The 16,400-nt window shown below is 42.4% G+C and overlaps 1 protein-coding gene across 1 annotated transcript in view; it reads left to right on the top strand.

The window, feature by feature from the left end:
* The first annotated feature begins 2,029 nt into the window (after nucleotides 1–2,029).
* The window catches only part of arhgap5 (Rho GTPase activating protein 5), a 57,193-nt gene continuing 42,822 nt past the window's right edge, over nucleotides 2,030–16,400 (top strand). Inside the window, exons 1-2 of the mRNA XM_086151877.1 lie at nucleotides 2,030–2,366; nucleotides 9,406–13,346. Coding sequence (XP_086008003.1) covers nucleotides 9,612–13,346 — 3,735 coding nt within the window. The 5' untranslated portion in view covers nucleotides 2,030–2,366; nucleotides 9,406–9,611. The remainder of the gene's footprint in view (nucleotides 2,367–9,405; nucleotides 13,347–16,400) is intronic.

Raw genomic sequence — 16,400 nt, 5'->3', positions numbered from 1 at the left:
TTTCGATCGGGTTCAGGTCTGGAGACTGGCTAGGCCACTCCAGGATCTTGAGATGTTTCTTATGGAGCCACTACTTAGTTGTCCTGGCTGTGCGTTTCGGGTCGTTACCATGCTGGAATACCCAGCCACGACCCATCTTCAAGGCTCTTACCGAGGGAAGGAGGTCGTTGGCCAAGATATATGCGACACATGGCCCCATCCATTCGTTGCAGTCATCCTGCCCCCTTTGCAGAAGAGCATCCCCAAGATGGTGATGGGATGGTGTTCTTGTGGTTGTACTCATCCTTCTTCCTCCAAACACGGTGAGTGGAGTTTAGACCAAACAACTCTATTTTTGTGTCATCAGACCACATGACCTTCTTCCATTCCTCCTCTGGATCATCCAGATGGTCATTGGCAAACTGCAGATGGGCCTGGAGATGTGCTGGCTTGAGTAGGGGGACCTTGCGTGCTCTGCAGGATTTTAATCCATGGCGGCATAGTGTGTTACTAATGGTTTTCTTTGAGACTGTGGTCCCAGCCCTCTTCAGGTCATTGACCAGGTCCAGCTGTGTAGTTCTGGGCTGATCCCTCATCTTCCTCATGATCATTGCTGCCCCAAGAGGCAAGATCTTGCATGGAGACCAAGGGAGATTGACCGTCATCTTGGACTTCCTCCATTTTCTAATAATTGTGCCGACAGTTGTTGCCTTCTCACCAAGCTGCTTGCCTATTGTCCTGTAGCCCATCCCAGCTTTGCGCAGGAAGAGCAGGAAGGAAGTAAATTGCAGCTCCAGGAAAATGATCTGCAAAATGTCTGAAAATAAGAAACTAAATCATTTCAAAAGTTGTCATTATATATTTAATGCAAGATTGATGGTTTGTTTAATCCAAATAAGAGTGGACGGACATTTTGACCTCCTCGGTTTTATAACATCGGAGACGTCATGGACATGTCTGACTGCTGCGACCTTTGACCTCTGACTGTTCCTTACACTGATTCATCACTGTGACCGTTTACTTTATTGATACTGCATTCACTGCCAGGAGAAAGAAGAGAAGAGAAGAGAAGAGAAGAGAAGAGAAGAGAAGAGAAGAGAAGAGAAGAGAAGAGAAGAGAAGAGAAGAGAAGAGAAGAGAAGAGAAGAGAAGAGAAGAGAAGACAGAAAAGGAGAGGAAGTTCTCTCTCTTCTCCTTTCCTTCCTTTTTCTCCTGTCTCATCTTCTCTGCATCTGAGGCAAAGTCTCAACATCAACTTGGACTTTGGTGTCAAGCACATTCGCCTGATATTTTCCATCCAGGCACTTTATGCATAATTAAAGATTTATCAAACAGCCAACATGAAAAAACACCCCAAACATAACTACCTCACAGAGCAGGCAAGGGAGGGAGAGCAAGAGACAGAGAGAGAGAACAGGGTTTAATTTATGTTTTGATGTTTTGGCAGCAGGTTTTTTTTTCTCTTATTCACGCCAATAAAGAGGATTATTGAAATCAGTGAGAAAACAAAGGCCGTATATATATATATATATATATATATATATATATATATATTTAGGCAGATCAAAGAAATAGTCTGAGGCAGAAGGGATGAAAACAGGTGAAATATTGGAAGGATAATTCTATTTAAATATTAATGTATGTTTTTGTGCCAATTAATGAATAGACTATGTAGGTCATATTTGCACAGTTCCTTTTACTAGCATTAATTATTCATGTCTGCATTTTATTTGTGTTATTTTGACATCAATTATATCATAATTATGAAATCAATACTAGTACGACCTACCTGTGCTACGACTACCACTCATAATAATGGCAAATTAGTAATATCACCACAATTACTAATCATTGTAACAATGTTTGATAAAGTGGTATTTCATGAAACATATAAAACATTGAGTTGAAATGTATTTCTATTTTTAGAGCTTCATTAGAGGGAAGAGAGAGAGAGAGAGAGAGAGAGAGAAAGAGGCAAAGACTGTGAATGGATGGGTGAGCGGCATTGACTCAGTATTACGGAACGTTAGGAGAGAGAGCAAGAGTGAGTCGCCATTACTGGCTGGCCGAGCCGCTGAGGGGAGGGCGCAGCTCGGCTCACCGAGAGACGCAGGTTTCGGCTTTCAATCGCAAACCTCACCGACAACACCAAAATACAGCAAGAAAAATTAGAAAAAAAATGAAATAAAAAAGAAAACCGGCTCGCCGGCCGTTTGGGACTTAAGGGACTCTTCGCTGTCTGCTCGGACTCGCTCGGGATCCCCCCGGAGGACATTAATGAGCCCAGATTGTGGATTTTACCGCGGAGTTTTTTTTTGCCTTTTAATGTGGGGACGTTTTCTCCTCTCCGCCGTGGTATGTGAATCTGGGAGCGACCATGTTATTAGGTGGGTAGGGGAATGCATTTGCATTGGGATTCTGGGGAGTTCATTAGCTTTACTAGCACTCTCTCTGTGGGCCAAACTCGCCCCCAGGATTCGTTCCAGTCCGTGTTAAAGGAGAGCTACCCGCGGGTTAAATCAGCACGGGTGTGCGTTTCAAGCCCTTTCTCCATGGGCTGGGTTAGCTTACGTTAAGCTAGCGCTCCCTTGGCTTGCTAAGCTAACGTCGCTCTCTTAATGTTAGCTAATCGGGAATTGGGGAAAGGTGGGTTTTCTCCCCCTCTCTCTCCTGGGGCATCGGGGCCGAGCCAAGCCAGGCCAGGCTGGATTTCATTTGTTCTCCTCTCGGGAGATTTGAATAATATCCCCCCTCCTCATAATTTTTGTGGTTACGAATGTTAGCTACGGTTCTTTGACGCATTAACCTCAACGCCTGCTGGTTTTAAATCAAGCTAAACTAGTCCCAACTCCCGGGAACTGCCCCCTGTTTCCCGGTTGCGTCGCCGTTTGCCGTATTTTTTAACGTTTTAAAATCGCCGTCACTCTTCCCGTTTGCCTTAGCGGGGTTTGGTAATGGGAGTTCGAAAGAAAATGAACTGCTAAAACTACTTTATAAATCGTAGAGACTAGCTTAGCGACATCAGAAGTCTAATGTCGTGTGCGCCTTTTATTTTTTAACTCTGTTCAATATTTTAAGCGTTAACGCCTCCTAAGTTGGGAAGTTTCGATGTCCTGTTTCGGTTCGGGAGGGGGGATTGAGTCTTGAGACCCGCAGAGATGCAACACCGGGCAGATTGATGTTGATTTTATCCCACCTTCGACGTTAACCATGATTTTCCACACCGGCAGCCCCGAGCTTTTGCCCGAGATAGGAAATAGTTGCCGGTACACTTGCCGTGATGTGATTATAATGATATTGTTTCCTGTGTTGGTGCATTTGCGTGTGTGTTTGTGCAGCCGCAGTCAGGCCGGTGGGTTCGTCCTGCAGCAGCTCCGCATGCCATTTTCAGCGACTTGCTGCAGGCTTCCCTTTGCCCCCTTCCCCAAACTCCGTTTTAAAGGGTTAGTTTCACATTTATCCGGTGAGGTTGACCACTTCCGCCCCCATACCCTCCACCCGCAGTACTCAGCCCTGACAGCGTCATTTATTTAAAACACTTCGTCCGGGAAAATAAAAATTCGATTATGTTATTTGTTGTTTCCACTTAGTGAAACTCTATTATCTTATCTCTTTGTCCACAAAAGCCACAGGGGCCACCAGATGATTGAATATGGCTGTTTGTCATTAGTGCCACTGCTTCTTTTCTGCTTCATAAATAGCATGTGGTGCAAAGATATCAATCAGTTTAATAATATTGATCTCTCATCAGCCAAGTGCTGGCATATTTTAAGTTATAGATCGACTCCCGTCCATTCAGACATTGATTGAGGGGTGAAAAAATTTGCGTTTAGTATGAAAATGCAGATCGACATTGACAGTATGCTAATATGGCTTCACACTCTTTGCCAGTAGGATTGTCCCAAAGGGTCTTCCAGGCCATGTCCCAAACTCTTTCAGTGTTCTGCTGCTGTTGTTCTCTCTTGGACCCTTTAATTAGACAGACTTAAGCCAGCAACTGGCCTTAAGAAACAATAGAGAAATGAAAATTGACACAGCTAATTTGCACAGTTTCACCATACACGTTTTTTTTTGTTTCTTCAAGACATAACAGACATATTCAGAACAATACAGACTTTGGTTACACGAATCATATTTGTCTTGGTAAAAGTGGAATGAATGTAGGTTTTTGAAGCACAAAAACAGAGTATTTTTTATTCTTTTGTTTTCCTTTGAAAATGTGATTTCAAGTTAAACAAAAGCAGACTTTTTTTTCAAAGAAATTGTCATCAAAACAGAAAAAGGTCTGAATTTATGGCTTTATAGAAAATAAGATAAAGCTGAAAGTGACTGATATGAGCAGGAAGGTGAAGGTGCAAGGAAACTGAGTAGCAACAGGTTCGGGACAAATCGGTCCTTGAGATGTTATGTGGATGGAAAAGATGTGATTCACATGGCAGTCGCTTCCACATAATGAAATGCTGATGTGAGACTTTGGACTGATGTGTCGTGTAGCTGCAAGTCATCATCAAGATGAGGGACAAGCTGCTGGAGCTCACCATTGTCCAACTGAGAGGCAGTTTCTCTGTGGAGGGAAAAAAGTTATTAGGGTGCATCTTAAGGCGATGTCTTTGTAATTTTGATATTATTTATTGCTTTAAAAGCAAGGTCAACTTATTCTTGGCACTTTGTCTTGAATTTATTTTTTTTAAGTAATTTCGTGATAATTTCCAATTCAATATTTAATTTGCTGGTAATGAATTGGATCCTGTGGTCTTGTTTTCTTAATTTCTGCCTTTTGGACTTGGTATAATAGTATATTTTTTTCAAATTTGCACTTGTACTGATTTGCTGGACACTGATAAAATTACTATGTACATGAAACTTTTAAGTCCCTGGAAGTGTTTTCTTGTAGTGGAAATGCAGTTTTTGTCAAGCTTAGTGTTTCGTAGTGGAACACCCTTTGCGACATTTGTTAGGGAACAGAACCAGACTGTAATATGTTCTGCTTTGTTAACATGGTAATGAATAGATGACCGTGTGTGTGCGCACGCACACACACACACACACACACACACACACACACACACACACACACACACACACACACACACACACACACACAGAGCGTCTCTGCTTATGCCTTCGTATAGATCGTAAGGTGTAAGAGCAGCAAAATATTTCTGATTTAGACACAAAGTTTGAAAAAAAGGTATTGACTAATGACAAAGCTGCTACTGGAGCAGATCATCAGTTCACAAAGCAGGAAGTTTATGTCAGGTCATTTTTCAGGGACTCAAAATCTGACAAAAGGGCCTCAGATCAGTGGTTCTTAAAAAGTGGGGTATGGGCCCTAAAATGTGTTTGGGGCAGTGGTTTTAAAGATAAGATTTTGGTGTGATAAAGTTTCATGTTGTCTTTGAGTGCAGATAATTTGCCACATTGCAATTTTTGTTGGAAATACTGTACATAGCTTAGCTGAGTAGTTCCAAAGCTCATGTTAGCAGCTGTAAACATAGACAAACACATGTGTGACTCCTCAAATATGGATTTGATAACATCCAAGATAAAATCAGGGAGTTATGTCTTAGCGTTTTAAAGTATTTGAAGGAGCATTGGAGCCTTTTATTTGTCTGGGGTTTTCAGCTCCATTTGAAGTTTATGGTTGTGTGCGGTTGCTGCTTCATTTCATGTGCTTAACTGTGTGATGGGTTTTTGTGTTATTACTTTCTTATTTGTCCCAGACGTTAAATACACTAAAAATGTCAGTTGCTTGGGTGGGTGTATTTGAGTACTGTGGAGAAACCTCAGCGTAGATTATAATCCTAATCAGATCTGTAACAGGTTCACTAATTTCCAAGAGATTAGAAGGGTGATTTATGGCTTGTTATTAAAAGTAAATAAACACCAAGTATGTTTGATGGTGTTTCTCTGCATTTGATCACATCAAACAGGCTATATAGTCAAAAGGGCAAAAAATAAACTTTATTTGCAATAAGGAGAATCAAGCCTAAGAACTCTGAGAATAAAGTCTGAACAGAATGTGAGATTAAAGTGTTAATATTACAAGAACAAGGCTGTAATATCAGGAGAAGTGAGTAATAGTTGTGTGAGAGTGATGTCAGTAGATGTCATATTATTCTTCTTCATCGGTTTAAGGCGTACACTGTCTCTAGAACAGCTGGTTTGTTTTCATAACATTAACATAAGTATGTCTATTTCTCCCGAATTCACTTGTCCTCATCAATTATGTTTTTCCCTGTAATATTTGAACATTTGTTATGGTGTTATGACTTAATTGTCACAATATTATTGTTTTATTTTCCTCATGTTACATGTTCGACATTTTTCTTGCATTACATTGTTATTTTCTAATATATCTTTACCAGTTGGCCCAACTTTTATTGTTATGACTTTTATAAGAACAAACCTTTTTTTTCCAAAATCTTAAATATCTGAATCTCCCTGATGTTATCACAAATTTTTGTGAAATGCAGAAAGTTTTTTTGTATTTACACCAGTGATACTGCCCACCTGTAACTGAGGATTTGAAAGAAATTACCTTTTTTACCTGATCTGGCTTTTTAACTTCCCCAGAGTCATCTGGGGCATTTGTAGTGATAGGAAATTCATCCCGAGGAGTCCAGACTCCTGCCTATCCACAATATGGCGGTATCATGATGGATGCCTCAGGTGTTGGTCTGGGATGGACGTCACATCACTGTCACTCCCCCGTCGGGATTTGTATCATCTCAGAGTTTTTTTTTAGCCAGAGAGGCTGAGTGATGCTCTTCATTTTAAACAGCAGGTGCAGACACACACTCGCGCTCAAGCACAATTCACGCACGCACAATTCATGAAATTGTCAGTGTTGTTAAATTTCTCTTGCAGCCTGAGCCTAAGAAAACATCATAAGATGCATTCTAGTCTTCTACCTGAGTGTACCGTGATGTTCTCCCATCAGACCTGAATCAGTCAAAATCACTTGAAGACAATTGTTGTGTGAAGTTGCAGATCACAGGGTATCTTGAAAATGCTTGAAACAGCTCATGCAGTTACAGTGTATTACTATACCATAGCATATATAAAAATAAATATGCTGGAAAATTTTATAAAAAAATTGCAACAAAGTTGTTAGTAATCATGAGTATAGATTATTTATTTTTTTGTCCTTGCCTAATTCTGTCTTCCTTTTTTTACAGCAAATCTACTGAACTATTTTCGACCATCAATGATTTAGCAAGAAATTTTATCTTGAAGATTGGCAAAAAAGTTACATTCCAAAGATTGCTGTAAAATTAGCCTGCCTTGACCTTCAAAAAATTCCTGAATATTTGCAACATTTATTGAAATCAACATTATATGTCTAAAAATTGTAACAAATTACAGTACATTAAATTTTGAGAACTGCCCAGAAATGTTAAAAATAATGCTCAAAAATATCCATAAAAAACCTGAAAATAATTGAGAAATAAGTTTGAAATAATCAAGAAATGTCATTTGGCCATTTATTGTCCTGGAGCTGAATAACACTGCGTTTTCTGGAAGCTGAACCTCATTGTGTCCTGTGGGATGATAGAGGTCTGAGATTTCACAACCTCTTTTGGTCAAGAAAAAAGTGATCAAGATTTGCAGTCCCTTGGATCTTCATCGATGTCCCGCTCTGTGATTGAGGCTGGAAAACAAAATAAGTTCATTTTGATCCTACAGGCTTTAACTTAAAAAGGCAGCATGCTCTGCCCTGTTTCTGGGCTTAACTGCATTTAGTTGACTCTAAAACCAGCCTGCCAAGTGATACCTTAATCCCCCTGCCTGCCATCAGCGCGTGCTAGTACACAGACAGACGCTAAATTTACCGATCATGATTCAGGAGGGTACTTTTAGCTGCTGCATGGTCAATGACAACATCCAGGTTGAACATAACGTTTTTATATAACTTACTGTATACATTTTTAGTTGTTTTTTTTTCTGTAAATTTCTGTGGAAATTCCCATCGAATTTTTAGATTTATATGTAGATATTTTTTTTGGCCTTAAAACTGATTGAATTTTTTTTTTTATCTGAAAGATTTTTTGACTTTTTTTAAAAGATTTTTTTTTACATTTTTGTGTTGTATTTATTTAGTTTTTTTTGCTTTTGAAATATTCAAAAGTTCCTCTTCTACTGATTTGAATAGTAATAAAGTAGAGTCAGCCTTTTGAAATTTCTCTGTCATTTGGTCCTGTTTTTTTTCCCTGACGAAGGTGACATCACCACCTGAGTTTGTATAGATATTCTTGGGGGTGGGCTCATTCCCCGTCGCTGCTGGGTCAGACTCTAGCATAGTTCTCGGCTCCGTCTTGGCGGGCCGCCATGCTGCACTTCCAGCTCATGCAGACAAAATTTATTCGGTGATTGCTTTTGTTCTAATGAAACACAACAATAGTTTCGATTGTCTGGGTGGTTATCAGCATCTTGTTAGGTCACAAGAAAATGAAGGCTCATTTCACTGAAACAAATCACGATAGCGCTGACAGAAAAAGGTTGCATGGTCTATCAGATGAGGCTGTTTGCAGTTACCATTTGCAATAAAGTCTAGGATGTTTTTTTTCATCAGTTTAATTTTGCCTGCTTGATGATTTGAAAATTGACAATGTGCATGTCTGCAAATAAATACGTCAAAAGTGAGATGATGAGTCTTAACTTTGGCCACATTTAGATTGTGTCAATTACAAACCTGTTAGATGAATTTTTTTTGTTTATTTGTTTTTTTTCCAGTTTCACTCACTGTGAGGGCAATTATTTCTAGGTCACTGGCTGTCAAAGGGCTGCAGTTGCATGTCCTTTTTTTCATCCAGCCTTGGCACAAATTGGTTGAAAGCATTTCTTTTCTTTTTTTTTCCTGGAGAAGTGACATCGGTGAGAATGCACCATGATTCAATTATTTTCCTTTTTTCTCTCTTATATAAGTTAGAGTGTCACATTCACTTTATTCAGGAGTTTTTCCCCATAATATTTTGTGTTCAGAATGAGTCACACCTAATTTTTATTGCACAAATTCAATTGGATGTCATTAAAAAAGTCCAAGTTTAATATGAAAGAAATATAACTTTAATGACACTACATACTTTATCACTAGCACATCAAAGACAAATCACAAGCTGTTTTATTAAGCTTCTGGCATTCCTGTGGGATTATTTTCTCTTGCTCAGGTGTGATAACGTTTACTAGTGTCTTCATTTTCTGATAACTGATAACTCTTGTGTAATGCCAGATTAACCCGTCCAATCTGTTGCATTTAAACTTCCATGGTATTCAAACACGAGCGTGTCAAAGGGATAGAAGGAGAAACAAAGAGCTAATTATATTTCTTGCGATAAGGGAATGGGAGTGCTTCAGGTCACATCATATGTATTTGTTTGCTTTGTCTTTATCTTCACCTAATTTTGAATTCTGTCTTGCTGGCAGGTGATAAGAGGTGAAGCCAGCTGTTCTATCCCAGCTTAGAGGAGACCCTGGATAGAACGTCAGACGAGGTTTGGAAGGGCATCTCACCGTAGCTGAGGGTGGAAACCAGAAAATGAAAGCGCCTCCATACCACTGACAAGCAGAACTGGAATGATATCTTGACCTTTTTTTCTTCCTGGGAAGTGAGAGATGAGCGGGGGGATATAATGGCCAAGAACAAGGATGCGCGCCCCCCAACTTTTGCCGTCAGCGTGGTGGGCCTCTCGGGGACGGAGAAAGAAAAGGGAAACTGTGGCGTGGGCAAGTCCTGTCTGTGCAACCGGTATGTGCGTCCGGACGCAGACAGCTACTATTCAGAGCACACCTCAGTGCTGAGCACGATAGACTTTGGGGGGCGTGTGGTGAACAACGACCACTTCCTGTACTGGGGGGATGTTTCTCATAGAGGGGATGATGGATTGGATTGTAAAATCCAAGTAATTGAACAGACAGAGTTCATTGATGACCAGACATTTCTTCCGCATCGGAGCACCAACCTGCAGCCGTACACAAAGCGGGCAGCAGCGACGAAGCTGCAGTCAGCAGAGAAGCTGATGTACATCTGCACTGACCAGCTGGGCCTGGAGCAAGACTTTGACCAGAAGCAAATGCCTGATGGGAAGCTGAACATTGATGGCTTTGTGCTCTGCATTGATGTAAGCAAAGGCTGCAACAGGAAGTTTGATGACCAGATGAAGTTTGTCAACAGCCTGTACTCGCAAATTGTCAAGACCAAGAAGCCCATCATTGTCGCTGCCACAAAGTGTGATGAATGCGTTGACCAACACCTGAGGGAACTTCAAGCGTTTGTTGCCAGTAAGAAGAACCTCCTCCTGGTCGAAACATCAGCACGATCAAATGTAAATGTGGAGCTCTGTTTCAATGCGCTCACCCAGCAGCTAGATAAGACGAGGGGAAAGCCAAAAACTGTGCCGTATTTAGAGGCCTATAAGATCCAACGGCAGCTTGTTGCCTCGTTGACAGAAAGATTTGAGAAACTGATGGTGCAAACGGTGAGAGATTACCACACTACATGGAAAACGGTGATTAGTAACATGAAGGGCCACCCTGACTATGAGGAGTTCATCACCTTGGAAGGCACAAGGAAGGGCAGGAACATGCTCACAAAGCATATCGCACAACTGAAGCAGGAGCACATCCGTAAGAGGAGGGAGGAGTATCTGGCGACATTACCGAAAACCCTCAACAATCTCCTAAATCACCTGGAGGAGGTTGAGCATCTCACGTGGCCTGAGGCTCAAAGTCTCATCAGGAACCGTTCTGATTTCCAGTATTGGTTTGTAGTGCTGGAACAAACACCATGGGATGAGACCGATCATATTGACAACAGTGACCGGAGGATACCTTTTGACCTCCTGGACACGCCTGATGGAGAGAGAATCTATCACAACCACGTGCAACACCTGCTGTCAGAGAAGAGGAGGGTGGAGATGAAGGAGAGGTTCAAGAAGACGTTAGACAGGGTTCATTTCATCAGCCCTGGGCAGCCATGGGAAGAGGTCATGTGCTTTGTCATGGAGGACGAGGCCTACAAGTACATCACTGAATCAGATAGGAGGGATGTTTACTGTAGACACCAGCAGGAAATAGTTGAAAGGGCCAAAGAAGAGTTTCAGGAAATGCTTTTTGAGCATGCTGAGCTGTTCTACGACTTGGATCTGAACGCCACCCCAAGCTTTGACAAGATGAGTGAAATTCACAGTGTGTTGAATGAGGAGCCGAGATATAGAGCGCTGCAGAAACTCGCCCCAGATAGAGAGTCACTCCTCCTCAAACACATTGGCTTTGTTTACCATCCCACTAAAGAGACATGCCTGAGCGGGCAAAACTGTGTGGACTTGAAAGTAGAACAAGTTTTAGCAAACAGGCTGGTGCAGCTTGACCACGGCCGCTCCAGTCTCTACTATAACAGTGCCAACATCGATAAGATCAACCTCTGCCTCCTGGGAAGGGAGGGTCTCGCACAAGAATTAGCCAACGAGATCCGAGCGCAGTCCACAGATGACGAGTACACCCTCGACGGTAAGATTTACGAGATGGATCTCCTCCCTGTGGATGTGAACTCTACGCTGCTCTTCAGCCATGCGTGGGTCACCACTTTCAAACCCCACGGTTGCTTCTGTGTCTTCAACTCCATAGAGTCTTTAAATGGAATCGGTGATTGTATTGGCAGGATCAGAGCAGAAATAGCCCAGAGCAGGAGAGACAGGTTTGCCCAGCCATTGCCGTTCATCTTGATTCTGGCCAATCAGAGGGACAATGTTTGCAAAAACATTCCCATCCTGCGTCACCAGGGCCAGCAGCTGGCAAACAAACTGCAGTGCACCTTTGTGGACATTCCTTCTGGGGCCTTTCCACGCAAATTCACAGAATTCCAAATCAAGCAGGGTCTTCGGGCGGTGCTGGATGGCTTAAAACACAATTTCGATGTCTTAGTGCCGTTGCCTTCAATCAAAGACATGTCAGAGGCTGACCTCAGGATAGTCATGTGTGCCATGTGCTGGGATCCTTTTAGTGTCGACCTCATTCTCTCGCCTTTTCTCGATTCTCATTGCTGCAGTGCTGGGCAGCCAGGCCAGAGCAACACGCTGCTGCTGGACAAGATCATCGGAGACAGCAGGAGGAGGATTCAGGTCACTGTCCTCTCCTATCACTCTGCCATCGGTGTCCGTAAAGACGAACTGGTGCACGGATACATTTTGGTATACTCTGCCAAACGTAAGGCCTCAATGGCAACCCTACGGGCGTTCTTAGCTGAGGTCCAAGATGTCATCCCTGTTCAAATGGTGGCCATCACTGACAGCCAGGCGGACTTCTTTGAGAACGACGCCATCAAAGAGTTGATGACGGAAGGGGAGCACATTGCCACAGAGATTGCTGCCAAGTTCACGGCACTCTACTCGTTGTCACAGTATCACAGACAGACAGAGGTTTTTACACCATTTTTCAATGAAGTGCTTGAAAAAAAGCCAAGTATTGAGAGCTCTTTCTTGTTTGACAGCTCATCACGAGAGTGTACCACTGCTGCCAGTGAGGAGGTCTTTCCTACCTCACCGCACAGCCACTCACCTGCCTATAACACTTATTACCCAGAATCTGATGATGACAATGAAGCTCCCCCACCTTATAGTCCAATAGGAGATGATGTTCAGCTTCTTCCGACACCCAGTGAGCGGGCCAAGTATAGGATCGATCTTGAAGGAAATGAGTATCCGGTCCACAGCACACCTGTCGGAGACCACGAACGCAACCACAAAGTGCCTCCACCTGTCCGGCCCAAACCAGCCCTCCCCAAGCCCAATGTCAAAAAGTTGGACCCAAACCTCCTCAAAACCATTGAGGCCGGAATGCGGAGCAACCGGAGGTTGCCACGCGGACCAATGACCCACACTGAGGACGTTGAGGCATCGGAAAACTATGCAGACCCTGTGGACACGCTGCTGAGGTCCAAGGGCTTCAACAATGATGACATCTATGCTGTGCCTGAGGACACAAACAGCCGCCTGGTCAAGATAAGGAACTCATTTGGTGGTCTATATGGCCTACATGGGGCGGCAGAGGAGGAAAACGGGTTCGACCGCAAGTCACAGACTGGACGGCGGCCATCAAAGTACAAGCATCGTTCCAAAATCCTGTTCAGCAAGACGAAGGCCTACCAAAGACGGTTCCACTCAGACAGCGATGGCGAGGACACGGGCCCCGCCACGCAGAAGAAGAAAAAGGGAAGAGCCCATCGGGGCAGTGAGGAGGACCCACTGCTGTCCCCTGCTGACCCCTGGAAGGGTGGTATTGATAATCCTGCTATTACCTCGGACCCGGAGCAGGATGAGAAGAAGATGAAGAAGAAGAAGACGCCCAAGATGCCAAAGGAACCCAAGAAGGTGAGGCTGTAATCAGTATTTAAGCAAAAAAATTTTGTGTGTTTGTGTGCGTGTGTGTGCGTGTGTGTGTGTGTGCGTGTGCGTGCGTGCGTGCGCCCGTCTTAGTGAGTGAGAGAGGCAAATTAGCTTCTTGGTTATCATTCCCTTCCATCAGTGTGAAATTTAACCAATTTGGTTTTTGATCGTTTGGCCAAAATGCATGTTTGTCAGCATGTACCAATAACAAAAATGTTTTTTAAAATATATGCAATAACATAGAGCCAGACAATGTGTTTAATGATCTCGTTGCAGGCATCAATATGAGGCACTACTGTTGGGTCTGAGAGAGAGATATACAGTACATTTCTAGATCAATTTATACATTACATTTCTAGATCAATTCATACATTTTCCAATAAGATGTAGAATGTGACGCAACAGTTTTTATTGCTGCTTGAAAATGGGCCTCCAGAACAAATTCAAAATCAAGTTGAAACGTTTTTGTTTAAGTTTTTGAAAATAACTTTGAAGTGATTGTAACTTTTTTTAAATTCTTTTTTGGTTTCCAGTTGCTTGTCATTTCAGACAAACTAATACATTTGTTAACCTTTTGGTCAAATCATATTAAGTTTTAGCTTTTATCACTAATATTCAGGGTAAATGTTTGGTAATTTTTGAATACTATTTCTGTGAAGCTCTCGATATGTATGTTATGCTAAGTTAATCTATTTCTGCCTATATCTTTATTATTCTTGCCAAATATGATGATCTTTTTCCATCTGTGTAAAGGTCATTTTTACATAAGATCATTTTTAGGCACATACACTCATGCACAGACTAATGCACCAACAAGCCAGAAGGTAACCATGAAAAATAAAAATTACATGAAATGCATGTTCATCCATTTTTTTTTTTACTTTGGATTTGAAGCCCCGACATGAACCACTGATGTGATGAAGTCGGGGCTGCTCAGACTGGAATCTTTGTGCTGTGATTTTCCATTCAGCCTAGGTATTATAAATCAAACTGAGCAGAGACAAGAAAAACAACATGTATTCTATTGAAACATGGCGGATGTAGAGCAGCGCCACCTGGTCTTCATTAAAATATTTGTAGTCTGCTGAAAAATGTGATATGTTAAGCTCCAGCTGACGTTCATAGTGCACTCTCAATCACAGCAAAGTAATCTCAGTGCCTTGATTTGTGCTCTTTCGTATAAACACTCACACACACACACACACACACGCACAAATGGGTGTGAAGTCTGGCAGGTTAGTTGTGAAAATTATCGGAGGGAAAGTTGATTTGTCACGAGTGCAGAACAATGTCATAGCGTTTGATAATCAGAGACGAAAACATACAAGGTACAAAATGGAAGGTGTTTAGCTGCTGCTGTTGCCAATTATGCCAGTGCGTGCGCCGCTGTTGGCATGACAACGCTTTGAAGAGTGCAGTGCGGGGAATCAAAGTCACTGCTGCACCATGCAACTCGTCCCGGCCCTTTCTTTTTCCCGCCTCTTCCTCCCTCGCTCTGTTACTCCATCCCACTAAGTTTTATGTCGGATCAATTCCCTGGATCTTCCTCCTCTCTTTATCTCCTGCCTCCTTGCCTCTTCCCTCATGTCTGTTTCAATTCCCCCTTTCTCCCTTCTCTCCCTCCCTCATGACTGTTTCAACGCCCTCTTCTTTCTCTCCTCTGCTTCATGTTCTTCCTTCACCCCCCTGTCTGATTCCCTTGCTCATTCTCTGTCCTTCCCTTCCAGTCTTCTGTCATTCTTGATTCCTTCTTTCCTCATGTTTTCTCCGTATTCTTCCTTTTTCTTTATATGTCTGTCCTTCCCTATATGCTTTTCTAACTTTGTCACTCTACTCCCTTTTCTTCATTTATTTTCCTTCATCCTGTTATCTTTTCTTTTGTCCCCCTTCCACAGTTTATCCCTTCGTTGACTTCCTTTGATGATGACTTGTTTTCTTTGCTTCTTGCACCTCACAACTTGTTTTCTTTGACCTTTAAGTTTTATTTCATCTTTCCTTTTCTCTCCTCTCTCCTCTTTACCCTTTTAGTCCTTTGTATTCCCACTTTGCTAACCCAACTCATACTTTCTCCCCTCTTCTTCGTTCCATGTTTGTTTTAATCCCCTCTTTTTTCTTTCCTTCCCCGATGCACTCCCGTGACCTTCTTGTCTGATTCTTTCTCTCCTCCTCTTCCCAGTCTCATCTCTTTGTGTTGTTCTTATTTCCTTTTTCATTTTCACTCTCACTGTCAGTTTTCTCTTCCATTGGTTTCTCAACTCCATTCTTTTTTCCGTCTTTATTTTCCTTCCTTCATACACTTTAAAACAAATCTTCTCTTCCTCTGTCCTTTCTATTTCACCAGTCCCCTATTCTCTAATTCCCTCTCTCCCTTTCTCTAGGCCCATCATTCTCTTCTTGCTCTCTCCTCAGTTACCCTCCTCTCTTCTCCCTTGTGTCTTTCATGATTCCCTCTTCTTTCCTTCCTTCACTTCACAGACTGACTTTTTTTTTTTTTTTGGCCTTCCAGTTATTGATTCCCTCACGCCTTCCTCATTGCTTCCAATCAGAGCTCACAGTCTACCGCTCTGTAATACCTGTTTCCTGCCATGGTTAGTCCCCCTCATGCCCACGCCATTATTACTCTCTTTTCATTTCTTCTATTTATTTTTTTTCTGTCCCATCGGATTTCTTTTACTCAACTTCCTCCTTCCTTACTTAACCATTCTCTTATTTTCTATTCCATCATTCTGTTTTCCCTTCTTCCCCTTTGCCTGGGTTTTCTCTCCCCCTCCTCCCGCAGGTCTCTAATAATTCCCATCCTCCATTTTTGACCTCCCATTTTCATCCCTCTATTCCCCTGCTCAGTCTCCTTATCCTCCCTGTGGATGTTTCCTCCTTCCTTTTCTTCAGTTATGCCTCTTGGTCCAATCCTTGTCCTTGTCATCCTTGCCTGTCTTTCCCCGAACCCATCTTTATATCCATTCCTACCCGCTCTTCATCGCTATTCATCCATCATTCTGTCACATTAACTCCTTCTCAACCAGTGCTTTTATACTTTCC

Source organism: Fistularia commersonii, chromosome 1 (genome assembly GCF_037954325.1).
Source record: "Fistularia commersonii isolate RoL2024-O1a breed Wild chromosome 1, RoL_Fcom_v1.0, whole genome shotgun sequence".
Lineage (NCBI taxonomy): Eukaryota > Metazoa > Chordata > Actinopteri > Syngnathiformes > Fistulariidae > Fistularia > Fistularia commersonii.
This window is presented reverse-complemented; position numbering and strand designations above follow the sequence as displayed.